This window comes from Malaclemys terrapin, chromosome 3, assembly GCF_027887155.1.
Source record: "Malaclemys terrapin pileata isolate rMalTer1 chromosome 3, rMalTer1.hap1, whole genome shotgun sequence".
NCBI lineage: Eukaryota > Metazoa > Chordata > Testudines > Emydidae > Malaclemys > Malaclemys terrapin.
In genome coordinates, this window is record NC_071507.1 from 97,384,871 (window position 1) to 97,400,171 (window position 15,301).

At 43.6% G+C, this 15,301-nt stretch overlaps 1 protein-coding gene across 2 annotated transcripts in view; it reads right to left on the minus strand.

The window, feature by feature from the left end:
* Positions 1-8,930, minus strand: part of GINM1 (glycosylated integral membrane protein 1) — a 35,230-nt gene extending 26,300 nt beyond the window's left edge. For both annotated transcript variants that reach the window (XM_054021541.1, XM_054021540.1), the window contains exon 1: positions 8,764-8,930. In XM_054021541.1, the coding sequence (XP_053877516.1) occupies positions 8,764-8,871 (108 nt within the window). In that variant the 5' untranslated portion in view covers positions 8,872-8,930. The remainder of the gene's footprint in view (positions 1-8,763) is intronic.
* Positions 8,931-15,301: the final 6,371 nt, after the last annotated feature.

Genomic DNA, 15,301 nt, shown 5'->3' on the forward strand with positions numbered 1-15,301 from the left:
CATAGCATGGAGCTGTCATGAAACGGATGTATATATGTTAAAAATATAAAGATATATATGTGGAATAGCTTTAATATTAATAACTACATTTTTCTCCCTTCTCCCAGCCAGCAGTTTTTCTACATATTGATACATAATCAATATGCAACATTCCATTTCATACACAAAAAGCTACTGTAAGTTACAAAGTAGTTTAAAAAAAAAAACACTACTTTTTGAGCAGTCTTATAACTTAGTCACCTGAATAATTTTTTAAAAACATTTGAAAAACAGATCATCATTGTCAAGTTTCAGCTTGAAGAAGAAATACAGGTCAAATAAAAATTAGGTTTATATTTTCAAAATAAGAACATATTTCTAGCGATGTGCACTCACCCCTCAATACACTGGCACACACAGCCTGCATACACCCCAACATACATAACATTCATGCATGTATCCCCTCACACACACCCCACATATACGTACTAGTGTAGAAATATCCAAACACTTCTTAATGACAGCAAGTGGATGTCTACACTAGACTTTCTTAGACTTTTTTAAAATTTCCCATGTTGCAACCAGGTCTACGGACATGGCAATAGGACAAAAAATGTCAGACCCTGCATACTTTACACTAAAGTTTTTAGAATAGTCCTCTAGGGAGATCTTGCATTACTAAAACTTCATTACATTTATTATTAGTCTAAGGCCTGGTCTACAATATGAGTTTAGGTCAAATTTAGCAGAGTTGAATCGAATTAACCCTGCACCTGTCCACACAACGAAGCCATTTACTTCGACATAAAGGGCTCTTAAAATCGATTTCTGTACTCCTCTCCGACGAGGGGAGTAGCGCTGAAATCAACATTGCCGGTTCGAATTAGGGTTAGTGTGGATGAAATTCAACGGTATTGGCCTCCTGGAGCGATACCACAGTGCACCACTGTGACCGCTCTGGTCAGCAATCTGAACTCAGATGCACTGGCCAGGTAGACAGAAAAAGCCCTGCGAACTTTTGATTTTCATTTCCTGTTTGCCGAGCGTGGAGAGCACAGGTGACCACTCAGAACTCATCAGCACAGGTAACCATGCAGTCCGAGAATCGAAAAAGAGCACCAGCATGTACCGTACTGGATCTGATAGCTATATGGGGAGAGGATTCCGTGCTAGCAGAACTACGTTCCAAAAGACGAAATGCCAAAACATTTGAAAAAATCTCCAAGAGCATGATGGAGAGAGGCCACAATAGGGACTCACTACAGTGTTGCGTGAAAGTTAAGGAGCTCAGACAAGCCTACCAGAAAACCAAACAAGCAAACGGAAGGTCCGGTGCAGAGCCGCAGACATGCCACTTCTACGCTGAGCTGCATGCAATTCTGGGGCGGGGGGGCGCCACCACTACCCCACCCCTGACCGTGGATTCCGAGGAGGGGGTACTCTCAGCCATGCCTGAGGATTCTGCGGACAGGGAAGAGGAGGAGGAGGAGGACGACGACAAGCTTGCGGAGAGCACACAGCACTCCATTCTCCCCAACAGCCAGGATCTTTTTCTCAGCCTGACTGAAGTACCCTCCCAACCCTCCCAAGGCGGTATCCCAGACCATGAAGCCATGGAAGGGAACTCTGGTGAGTGTACCTTTGTAAATATAAAACATGGTTGAAAAGCAAGTGTTTTTTTAATGATTAATTTGCCCTGAGGACTTGGGATGCATTTGCAGCCAGTACAGCTACTGGAAAAGTCTGTTAATGTGTCTGGGGATGGAGCGGAAATCTTCCAGGGACCTCTCCATGAAGCGCTCTTGGAGATACTCCAAAAGCCTTTGCAGAAGGTTTCTGGGCAGCGCAGCCTTATTCCGTCCTCCATGGTAAGACACTTGACCACGCCATGCTAGTAGCAAGTAATCTGGTATCATTGCATGACAAAGCCTGGCAGCATATGGTCCCGGTGTTTGCTGGCATGCAAGCAACATCTGTTCTTTACCTCACTGTGTTATCCTCAGGAGAGGGACACTGTTCATGGTAACCTGGTTGAAATACGGGAATTTAATGAAGGGGACAGAGGTGGCCGTTCCTACTGGGCTGTTTGCCTGAGGCTGAAAAGAAATCCTTCCCTGCAGTTAGCCAAGCGGTGGGTGGGCGGGGAGGACCCCACTGGCGCTGAGCTTTTCGCTTTTGGCTAGCAGGGATCTTCCCTGATACCAGCCACGCGGTGGGGGGAGGGATAAAGCAATCATCCCAGAGAATTGGATGGGTGGTGCGGGGGGGTTAGTTTGGTTTCTGCTGCTGCACGTTAACAGGAAAACCGCAGCACACAACGGGCTTTGCTTGGTATGGGAAAGGAGGACGCTACTTTTACGAAGGTTGCAGAAGCCGAAAGACAATGGCTTACCATAGCTTCATGCAAGCCGAATTCTGTTGCCCGGACCTGCGTCTGTGATCTCTAACACCAAAGCCGCAGGCACTCAATATTAAGATGCAAAATGCAACCTTGTACCAAAATCACATGTGCTATGTAATGTGAGTAGTGTTGTTCACCATGAAAGAGTATAAGCATTGTTCTGTAAAATGTCTTTTTTCCCTCCCGTAGCTGCAAATTTCAAGTCTCCCTCTGTCCCGAAAGATATCTCAGATAAGGCAGCGAAAAAAATGCATGCGAGACAAAATGTTCTCGGAAATCATGCAATCGACCCGCGATGAAAGAGCTCACCTGAATGAGTGGAAGGACACGGTCTCACAGTACAGGAAAGCTGCCAGTGAACGTGAGGATAGGAGGGACGCTCAAGATGAGAGGTGGCGGGATGCAACGCTGGGGCTGCTGCATGAGCAAACAGACATGCTCCGGCGTCTGGTGGAGCTTCAGGAACGGCAGCAGGATCACAGACTGCCGCTGCAGCCCGTGTATAACCACCCTCCCACCTCACCATGTTCCATAGCCTCCTCACCCAGATGCCCAAGAATGTGGGGGGGAGGCTCCGTGCACTCTCCCACTCCACCCCAGTGGACAGCCTAAGCAAAAGGCTGTCATTATTTTGAATTTCTGAAGCGGCCTTTTCCTTCCCTCCTATCCTCCTCCCAAACCCCCTCCCCCCCGGGCTACCTTGTCAGTTCTCTCCCTATGTTTATAATCAATTAATAAATAATACATGATTTTTAAACAATAGTGACTTTATTTCCTTTGAAAGCAAGCTGTGATCGAAGGGGGGAGGGTGGGTTGCTTACAGGGAATGAGTCAATCAAGGGGGCGGGTTTTCACCAAGGAGAAACAAACAGAAATTTCACACTGTAGCCTGGCCAGTCATGAAACTGGTTTTCAAAGCTTCTCTGATGCGCAGCGCTTCCTGGTGTGCTCTTCCAATCACCCTGGTGTCTGGCTGCACGTAATAAGCAGCCAGGCGATTTGCCTCAACCTCCCACTCCGCCATAAACGTCTCCCCCTTATTCTCTCAGAGATTTGGAGCACACAGCAAGCAGCAATAACAATGGGAATATTGGTTTGGCTGAGGTCTGAGCGAGTCAGTAAAGTGCGCCAGCGACCCTTTAAACATCCAAAGGCACATTCTACCACCATTCTGCACTTGCTCAGCCTATAGTTGAACAGGTCCTGACTACTGTCCAGGCTGCCTATGTATGGCTTCATGAGCCATGACATTAAGGGGTAGGCTGGGTCCCCAAGGATAACTATAGGTATCTCAACATCCCCAGCAGTTATTTTCTGGTCTGGGAAGTAAATCCCTTGCTGCAGCTGTTTAAACAGATTAGTGTTCCTGAAGACGCGAGCGTCATGAACCCTTCCCGGCCATCCCACGTTGATGTTGGGGATACGTCCCTTGTGATCCACCAGTGCTTACAGCACCATTGTAAAGTACCCCTTCTGGTTTATGTACTGGCTGCCCTGGTGCCAAGATAGGGATATGCGTTCCATCTACTGCCCCACCACAGTTAGGGAATCCCACTGCAGCAAAGCCATCTACTATGACCTGCACATTTCCCAGAGTCACTACCTTTGGTAGCAGCAGCTCAGCGATTGCTTTGGCTACTTGCATCACAGCAACCCCCACAGTAGATTTGCCCATTCCAAATTGATTCCCGACTGACCGGTAGCTGTCTGGCGTTGCAAACTTCCACAGGGCTATCGCAACTTGCTTCTCAACTGTGAGGGCTGCTCTCATCTTGGTATTCTGGCGCTTCAGGGCAGGGGAAAGCAAGTCACAAAGTTCCATGAAAGTGCCCTTATTCATGCAAAAGTTTCACAGCCACTGGGAATCGTCCCACACCTGCAACACTATTTGGTCCCACCAGTCTGTGCTTGTTTCCCAGGCCCAGAATTGGCATTCCACGGCTAGAACCTGCCCCATTAACAACATGATCTCCAAAGCACCGGGACCTGCGGTTTGAGAGAATTCTGTGACCATGTCCTCATCACTCTCGTCGCCGCGCTGCAGTGGCCGCCTCCTCCTCGCCTGGTTTTGCAGGTTCTGGTTCAGCATAAACTGCACGATAATGCGCAAGGTGTTTACAATGTTCATGACTGCTGTCTTGAGCTGAGCGGGCTCCATGCTTGCCATGGTATGGCGTCTGCACAGTTCACCCAGGAAAAAAGGCGTGAAACGGTTGTCTGCCATTGCTTTCCCAGAGGGAGGGGGAGCATGTACCCAGAACCACCCGCGACAATGTTTTTGGCCCCATCAGGCATTGGGATCTCAACCCAGAATTCCAATTGGCGGGGGAGACTGCAGGAACTATTGAATAGCTATGGGATAGCTAACCACAGTGCAACGCTCCGGAAGTCGACGCTAGCCTCGGTACATGGACGCACACCGCCGAATTAATGTGCTTATTGTGGCCGCATGCACTCGACTTTATACAATCGATTGCCAAAAATCAAATTCTGTAAATTCGGAGTAATCCTGTAGTGTAGACATTCACTTATACTTGTGTAGACATTCACTGTACTTCCTAGGGTAAGTAATTAAAACTATGCTACACTTGTCAAATAAATGACATTATATTACCATGCATTAGCCCTGCTTTTCTTTTTGCATGTACACATTTGTTTACTTTCTACTTTGCAAATTTTATTAATTCACAATGGTGACCCAGTCATGGAGGTGAATTAGTAAGGTTCTTTGGATAACACCACTTATTCTCTCCCCTCTTCCCTACTTACATTGCTAGAATTAAATTTCTGCTTTCTCATTATTAAATCATAACATATTATGATTATTTTACCAAGTGTTGTAAAATCACATACCTAATTCCAAGATATTGGGACATCATTACATCATCCAGCAGTCAATTAATAAAATATGCCAGAAAGATACAGAGAATTACACAAATTTTCACAAGTTCAGAACAAATATCAGGTTATCGCCACAAGATACTTGCAAAAGTTATTTCTTTTATTGGTTTAAATAGGTTGTTATTAACAAGCCTTTTCTCTTCCTCTGAAGTATAACAGCACATGGTGCCTGCATGCATACATTAACATGTGTATGTGGTCTACATAGTGGAGAACATCTTAATATCTCACCAGTGAAAAAACTATTTTTTGTCTTGAAAAACATCTCAGATGTTTTTAGTATCCAATAACATAGATATTATCTGCAGGAAAAATAATGGTATGCACACTAAGTATATATGCCACATTTCTGACAAGTGAGTAGGCCACATCAAAAGAAATAAATCAACATAAATAATCAAAAGGTAAAAATCACATGCTCAAAAACTAGAAACAACCATCCAGGGGAAAATTAATTTAGATAACTAAACTCAGTTACTGCCGATGTATATCAGAACAGGACCCAGCCCATTGTGCTTTCAGCCAGCTCTCACACTTCATGTATTCTTCTCATCAGGACCATATTAAGAATAAAAAACTAAATGAAAACCAAAATGACCTAAACTTAATCTAACTTTTGACCTCACATTAAGAACTGTATTGTATTTCTTTTACATCCTAGTTTTACACAGCAGAGATTATTAACTACTTTGCCTTGTGATTTCCTAGCTGCTTTTGCTTTGTCAAGAAACTCTAGGGACCTGAAGGATGTTTATTCCAGGATGTTTTAATCTTCCCTCATTTTTTAAGCTTCCAGTGCAGTTTGAACATATTTTTAAAGAAGAATTTAACAAAAGATAACTTTGTGAAATATCTCTTGAACCTCTACAGAATGATGCAGAATGAGTCATTTCAATTACAAGGCAAAAACCTGTGCTGCTGTCCAAAAAAAATATAAAAAGAAGGGCAAGTCCATGTTTCATAAGTGCTTGTTTGGGAAATGACAGGCACTGAGCAACAAGTGACGTACTCAAATATGAGAGCTAAAGCAGAGCATTTCAAACCTACAAAATGACTTCAAACCAAGTCATTTAGTATGTCAAGGTTTTTGAATCCTTTCCTGTCATGTTTTCCCACAACACCTTTCCTAAATTAAAAACATACATTCTTAACCTACACTGAAGGGGAACTTTAACATCATGTTTAAAAAGTTTAAAACATCAAGCAATTGATAGTATTCTGTCCACATCCTGTCAAAGTTACAGAACATACAGACATAATGCCCAGTCCAGACCTAACTAAAAGTGATAGTGGCTTTCTGATCTGTGAAACACTCACAGGTCTGCAGATCCAAAACTATGCAGAGTAAAGATTAGTCTACCATTCGTTGTGTCCCTTTAAACAACACATGTCTTGTGAAGCCACATGGAACAGGAGAGAAGGGAGAATTCATGCTCATCTCATTCTTGGGACCTTCAATTTCAAATCTGCAGCAGCAGCTACATTGTGACAAGTCAGTTCATATCTAATCAAGAGTAACTCTGCTCAGCAATGAAGATTTTGTTCCTTCTATATCTAAAATACATTTCTAAAGAACGCATAAAGCTATCAAGCTATGAAACATTTGTTCCCATTCAATCATCTGTTCCCCCCAACTTCAATCCACACAGGAGTCCTTCTGAAAATTATCAATTGCGATAAGGAACATTCCAAACAGATAGTAACTTTTTGGTGCTAAAGAACAATTGAGACTCGGTCATTCTTGTCTCACTTGTTTCTGGGCCAATGTAGGTACAGCCCACCGACACAGAAAGAGAGCTGTCAATGCTGACAGCTGTTATATCTTTTACAGACAGCAAACCTCTATAAAGCCCCAATCCTACCAACAGTTACACAGGTGCTATATGTTTGTAACAACATCAGGGCCATAGTTTCCCAGCTGAGAGTTCCCAGTTAGCAAACTAAGGATACGTCTACACTACCCACCGGATTGGCAGGTAGTGATCGATCTATCAGGGATCGATTTATCCCATGCAGTGTAGACGCGATAAATCGATCCCCGATCACTCTCCTGTTGACTGCTGAACTCCAGCTCGGCGAGAGGCGGAAGCAAAGTCGACGGGGGAGCGGCAGCCGACGATCCCGCGCCGCAAGGACATGAAGTAAGTGATTCTAAGTCAATCTAAGATATGTCGACTTCAGCAACCCTATTCTTGTAGCTGAAGTTGCGTATCCTAGATCAATCCCCCCCAAAGTGTAGACCACACTTAAGGCCCTGTGTGAAGAGGCAAAAACCAGGAAGTAAACTCAGGTTTCCTACTTTCAGTATAGCACGTACCACTAATGGGATTGCTACCAGGCTTTTTAAAATATTATTTTATTTACACAGTTACCTTCAGGAGAGCTTTGTAAATAAAAAAAAAACAAACATGTTATCAGTTGTGTGTTAACAGCCCAATTGACTACTTAACCCAACAAAGAAGTTTCCCATTTGGTACTTTGGTGATAAGATGCTCTGAAGTTCACAGCTATTGTAAGTAGAGGTTGCTTTATTATTATTTATTTATTTCAGAATCAACATAGAACCCCCAGTTGTTGTGTTGGGAAGGGAGTAATTCTAGAGGTTATGGTTTACATGGTCTCATGAAGTATCCCCTAATCCCAACAAAACTAATCTTTAAATAGTACCAAAATAAATCCCTAGCTCACAAAAAAACAGATTTACTTTATAGCCAAACGTATGAATATATATTTCAGCACCAACTCCGACTCCTCAATGTACTCTCTATACCATAACATTTTCTTGGCTCAATCATGTAGCACTGAAAGCAAGAATTGGGCCTATAGCATCATGTTAATCTATAGCACGGAGCTGTCAAGATGTGGATGTATACATTAAAAATACAAAGAAAAAAAATACAGCTCATGTACAAGTTAATTTTTAATACCTGTATTTTCTCTCTTCCCCCCAACCAGCCGTTTTTCTAAATATTAACATGTGCATAAACCATCCATTTGCAGCATTCCCTTCCATACACAAGAAAAGTTAGAGTAAAAAACAAACAAAAAAAAAGAAGAGATCCATTCCTGGTAAACTCATTTTGGTGCAGTCTGATAACATGGAATCACCCAAGCACATTTTAATTAAAATGCATTTGGAAAACAGATCATCAATGTCAGTTTCAGCACTTGGCAAATATCAGGTCTATATTTTCAAACGAACAGCCTGATTCTAGCCATGGACCCTCACCCCTCGATACACTGACACGGCGCACACCCCTACCCCACCAGCACGCACCCCGGAATGCCAAGTGCGTCCCCTGCCCCCGCACACCCAGCGCACCCCGACCCCCCCAGCACACAGGGGCGCTGGAACAATGTGTACAGTGGGGGTGATGCTGAGAGCCATAGACCCAAACTCTGATGGAAACCGCGTCAAGCCAAGCCCCCACCCAGCGCACCTCACCCCCGCCCGCCGCAGGCCGAGTCTCCCCTCTCGGTACCTGGCTCAGGAACTGCGGGGGGGCGGTGGGCTGCGGGGCGGCGGGGCCGAGCCGCCCCAGGACGAGGAGGAGCAGCAGGAGCCCGCCAGGCCCCAGCGCAGCCTCCATCTTGGGTCCCGGGAATTAAAACAAACTAGTGAAACATCCCCGCGGGAAGAGGGAGGGGAGCCGCAAGGGCGGGGCGAGGGGCGGGCCGGAGCCGGGGGAGGAGAGCCGGGCCGGGCCGGGCCGGGCTGTTGCACAAGAGCGGCTGGAGGGGGCGAGCGGGACGCACGTACACACCCCGCCTACGCAGGACGGGGCACGACTGCCGGCGGGGGCGCGCCGCGGTCCGGCTCTGGGATGGCCGGTGCCCGCCCGGGTGTCGCTGGAGGATGTGCAGGCGGGGCGGCGATGGGGTTCCCTGGCGGGAGGTGGGAAAGACAATGAGGCGGAGTGGCTGGTTCCGGCCATTGCATTCCCCCCACGTAGTCTGTGTGCTGGGGAAAGCCTCGTCTTCCGTCCCTCTTCCCCATCCCTGCCCTGCCCCTTTCCGCCCTCAGCTGTGGGGGAGGCTCCAAGGCCAACTTTGCCCCTGGCGGGAGACGCCTCCGCGGAAGCAGAGCCACAAAGTCGGCACAGGCACACGCCATTGGCGCAGGGGGGGCGGTCTCCCCTCTGTGCGCACTGCACGGGATCCCAAGGCGGCGCGGACGGTCCTGCGTGTTGATTTTTGGCGCTCTTTCAATGGAAGTCTTTGCAAAGGTTAATAAATGTTCAAACACCAAAACACTTTGTGAAGACCAGTTAAGGTTGTAAGAGATAATAATGAAAAACTCAAACCCACTGAACCCAGGATATAAGGTTCTATACCAGAGGTGGGCAAACTATGGCCCACGGGCCGCATCTGGCCTGTCAGCTGTTTTAATCTGACCCTGGAGCTCCTGCTGGGGAGTGAGGTCTAGGGCTTTCCCCACTCCAGCAGGGGAGCAGGGTCGGGGCCGCTCCATGCAGCTCCTGGAAGCAGTGGCGTGACACCGCTCCGGCTCCTACACATAGGTGCAGCCAGGGCGCTCTGCTCCACATGCTGCCCCCTCCCCAAGACACTGCCTCCACAGCTCCCATTGGCTGGGAACTGCGGCCAATGGGAGCTGCAGGGGCGGTGCTTGTGGAACGGGCAGCATGCAGCAGAGCCACCTGGCTGCACCTCCGTGTAGGAGCCAGACGGGGGGCATGCCGTTGTTTCCGGGAGCTGCTGGAGGTATGAGACGCCCAGAGCCTGCACCCCTGAGCCACCCCCCACAGAACCCCAATCTCCTGCCCCAACCCTGATCCCCCTTCTGTCCTCCAAACCCCTCAGTCCCAGCCTGGAGTACCCTTCTGCACCCCACCCAGCCCCACCCCAGAGCCTGCATCCCCAGCCAGAGCCCTCACCCCATCCCACACCCCAACCCCAATTTTGTGAGCACTCATGGCCCGCCATACAATTTCTATACCCAGAAGTGGCCCTTGGGCCAAAAAGTTTGCCCACCCCTGTTCTATACCTACATCCTTCTCACACTTGCACGGACTCTCACAAACACACTATCCCTTCCCTGAGCAACCCTACTCAATCACGGTCACCGCCAGACAACCTTAATTCTGCCTTTGTTTAAAGTCAATGTTTTAATGGGATTAATCTTTATTTCCCTCTGTCGTTTTCAGTCTGGCATTATTTTTCCTTAGGAAACTTCACTGGAAATATCATTACAATAGCAAGGCACTAGTCAAGGGAAATTAGCAAATTAAATTTATTGTAAGTGGAAAGTGAAACTGTCCAAGCTGAGTGAAATATCAAATGTAAACGAACAGCTTAAGGAGAGAAAAGAAAATTAGATGTTTTAAATTATTTTAATTACAATAATAATACAGTGGCCTGGTCATGAAAATTGTTACAAACACGTTTATAGTTATTCCTGTTCTCACTGACTGCAGTGGGATTCTATACAGAGTAACTATGGATCTAAGCCAAAACCTGTTAAGTCAGTGAATAGACTACCATGGCCTTCAGTGGGTTTTGGATCAGGCTCTATGTGTGTGGACAACTCTTTGTAGGAATAGGTCCCCAGACTGTTAAAACAAATAATTGGGCCCCAAAGTATTATTCATTACACATCTTTTAAAAAATTAATTTTTACTTTTATAAATTCCCTTAACCAAAAAGGAAAGAAAATTAATTAGGCCTGCTTACAGCCTTTTAAAACTCCTTCTTACTTGCTTGACAGTCTGCAATTGTCTGCTGAGCTAAAGCCTATTTTAAGAATTTGGAGTTAATGAATCTTTGATGCAACTGATGGTAATGATTTCTCTTAAACCATTTTGTTCTGTCATATCAGGGCCTGCTGGGAGACTTTTTCAGTGAGCCAGTGCTGCGCTCTAAATATCCATTTTACATTAAGAAAACAAATTGCACATTTTGAATAATGCTTTTTACAGTAAGCAAATATATGTACTGTATTGTATTCAGACAGACTCACATCCCCACACAGACCATATGAACATAGGTGATGATAATCATGTGATAAATACTTCACCATGCATCTTTGCATGGCCTTACCTGCACTCAGTCTACAAATCCTTTTTTGAATCTATTTCTAATGTACCAAATTCTCAAAACTTTGAGGAGCTTTGAAGAGCCACTGTATATTAAAAAAACAAACTGTCAGATAAATGTTTCCTTCTTTCCCCCCATAAGTGGAATTTTCTGATTTAATCTGCACTGGTTTGAGGTGTAGGAAATATTTTGTCTTGCACCAGAACCAGGTTTGAGACTTCCCTACCCTGCAAGGCCAGAAGTGGGAGCTCTATATCGCTGGAAAGGGGAGATTATAGGCAGGAAAGGTAAATACATTTAAAACTCTGTGCAAAAAATAATAATAATAATTTGAAGGATATAAGATCTGTGTACTTAAAAGTTAAATACACAAAAGGGCTTATTTTCAATTACCTTGCATCTTGCATGATCATTTATATCTGTGTAACGCAAATGTGAAATGTTATGAAAACTGAGAAGTAGTATTTTACATCCACTTTGCACTCACTTGACGTAGGTGCAAGGCAATGGAGAATGAGGCTTAGGAGTTTTACAGGAAATGACATCTTGCCCATTCTTCTCATTTCTTTGACTTTGAACCATTTCAGCATTGAAGAAACTTTCATGTACATAACTGCTTGGTCCTGTTTTATTTTAGTTTTTTATTTTGTTTTGTTTGTGATAATCTCCAAATAAACTTTATAATTTTTTTTATTTTGATTTCTCCAGAATTTATTTAATAATGAATATTTTATATAGCTGCTTTTATCTGATAATTTCAAACACTTCCAACAGTAAGTATGATTTGTATTATTATTATTTCCAGTTAACAGATCAGGAAACTGAGACAGAGAAGTTTTGTGATTTGCCCAAGGTCACACAGCAAATCACTAACAGGGCAAGGAATAGAACACAGGTGTCTTGATTTCCATTTCCTTTCTCTACCCACACACTGCCATTTAAATTACGGCTGTCAATTAATCACAGTTAATGCAAGCAATTAATGCAAAACAAATTAACTAGATTAAAAAAGTAGTCACAATTAATCGCAGTTTTAATTGAACTGTTAAACATTAATAGAATACCAATTTAAATTTATTATAAATATTTTTGAATGTTCTACATTTTCAAATATATTTATTTCAATTACAGCACAGAATACAAAGTGTACAGTGCTCACTTTTGTTACAAATATTTGCACTGTAAAAAAGAAACAAGAAATAGTATTTTTCAATTCACCTCATACAAGTACTGTAGTGCAATCTCTTTATCATGAAAGTACAATTTACAAATATATAAGTGCATTCAAAACCAAAACAATTTAAAACTTTGGAGCCTATAAGTCCACCTAGTCCTACTTCTTCAGCCAATTGCTAAGAGAAACAAGTGTGTTTATATTTATGGGAGATAATGCTGCCCACTTCTTATGTACGTCACCTGAAAGTGAGAACAGGGATTCACATGGGACTGTTGTAGCCGGCATTGCAGGGTATTTACATGCCAGATATACTAAACATTCGTATGTTTCTTCATGCTTTGACCACCATTCCAGAGGACATGCTTCCATGCTGAATTTAAATTGGTATTCTATTATTGTTTAACAGTGCATTTAATTGTAACTATTTTTTAAATCTCATACTTAATTGTGATTTTTTTTGTATCGTTTGACAGCCCTAATTTAAACATATACTGCAGCATGGCTGCCTACTGAGGCAGTTTCCAAAAAGAAGACTCATCCATAATACAAGTACCACTCAAAGAGGGGTTTATGTCTGTTCATTGTGCATTCTCACTCTGGTTAGCCAGAGGTCAGCCAGCAATATCATGCAATAAATCTATCTGGTAAATAGGGATCCTAGTGGTATATTTTGCTGAATTTCATAATGGTTACAAAACTGTTTGCAAGGATGGAATGGCAGATATAGGCATGCACCATTTGTTGTCACTTGTGAATATTGCATATGATGGTGGGAGTAGGTTTAAATAACATGCATTCCTAACTATGGATTGCATTCCAGTGGTGAGTCATAGATATAGTTGGTGTTTCAGTGGGTTGTGTTCCGACAAAAGCTTGATGAACTCTACGCAACTGACACCAGGCCCACTTCTAAAGCTGCTATGATGTTCTGAGTATGGACTTTGTGATTAAATCATACTTAAAATGTACTAACAGCAAGATTATTTATAACACTATATGAATATACAAACACGTAGCAAAATAAGGATCCCCTTTAACCTTGCATTTTCAATAGACCCTAAAGGATTCAGGCACTCAACTCCCATTGAAATTAAATGGGAGTTGGGTGTCTAACTAAATCCCTCAGACTCCTCTGAAAAATCCCAGCTTTGATGGTCCCTATACAGGATACTTATCTAACTGTTGACTTCCTTCCTCTCTTTTCTGCTTTCCCTTACTCCATAAAACCATTCTCTCTTCTCCTCCCTTTGATCCTCTCTTCTTCACTCCCTCTCTCCATTTTCCTCATTCAAAATTACATTGAATATATGAGACACTTTTTGGTGTACCCAGTACTGTGAGTCACCCTATTACCCCAGGTCTCCAGTGAGAGGGAGTCTTTCTTGTGGAAGCTGGGTATCAGTTCCCTGGCACCACCAGATTTTTGGCCACTCAACCTCTCTCCTTTGGGCTGTGCCAGCCCTAACTCAACTTGCAGGCTATCCACAGGTGCACCCCAAGCCCCCTGGAATCATTCCCCTGTGATATCCAGCCCCTGACACTGGTTACTTACAGAAATTCCAGATGATCTGCACCCAAACTGCTCTGCAGTTGTGTTCCAGTGTACCAGTTTTATCTTAAGCCATCACTCCTGTAAACCACACAGCACTTGTGAACACTTATAATAAAACAAAATCAGGTTTATTAAAGTAAGAATAACGATTTAACTAGAAATAAGACAAAATATTGGAAACACGTGATTACAATACAAAACATAAAATGTGAACCTGGGTCTACACTTATTAATAGTTACCTTTCTTATCAAATAAAGTAGATTTCTACCCAAAAGTTCAGTCTGCTGCAGAGCTGGCTGGTTTCCCTTCCTCCAAGTACTCCCTTCCTCCAAGAGTTTTCCTCAGTGAATGGATCCAGAGTGCTTCTCCTTCCTCTGTGGTATACTGAAAAAAGCCTTTTGTTTCTATTTACTGCCACGGAGAAGCTCTGTCTGTTGTAACAGTTCCTTCTTCACCTCTAAGAGGTTTTCATTGTTTGATGGTGGCTCTGATATGTTTTCCATGGATAGTTTTGGAAGGGAGCAAGACTGGTCAATTGAGCCTTGCATTACCTTGCTGGCTGATCAGAGAGGGGTGACAACTCCCTCCTGCTTGAATGGGCCATCATTGGGGCACATTTCCTCCTGGTAATTAATTTATATTCTAAGTCCATAAAGCATAGTCTCAATATAAATACATTGTTCCTTTAAATATTATCCATACACACAACACACAATGATTGTGAGTCTTGACAAGTCATGAGCTTTCTGTAGATTCCTCCTGTGGTATCCCTTGTGGATAAATACCCTGCAAGATATGTGTTTGGTATAATGAGTTTGTCAGGTCTGAAGTGAGAGCTGTTTACAGAGAAAAGGGGACTATTTGCCAAAGGGTCTCTGTGTCACAGTACAACATAACTTTTTCACTTTTATGCAGAAAACAAATTTCACAGTCTCTGTTGTATCTGTAATCTCATTACATAACTGACAGACTAATGGTTTACCTACTTCATTTGAACAATATCAATAATTCTACTAATTGTTACTAACTCTTATTAGAATTAGTTTCTCTTATCCTTTTCTCCACAAGAGACCCCCCACACTTGGATGATTCAACTATGTGGGTGAGGTAATAGCTTTAGCTGGAGCTAACTTCTGTTAATAAGAGGGGCAAGCTTTTGAGCCACACAGAGCTTTTCTGTTACCAATAGAAGTTGGTCCTATAAAAGATATTACCTCACCCACCTTGTCTCTCTAA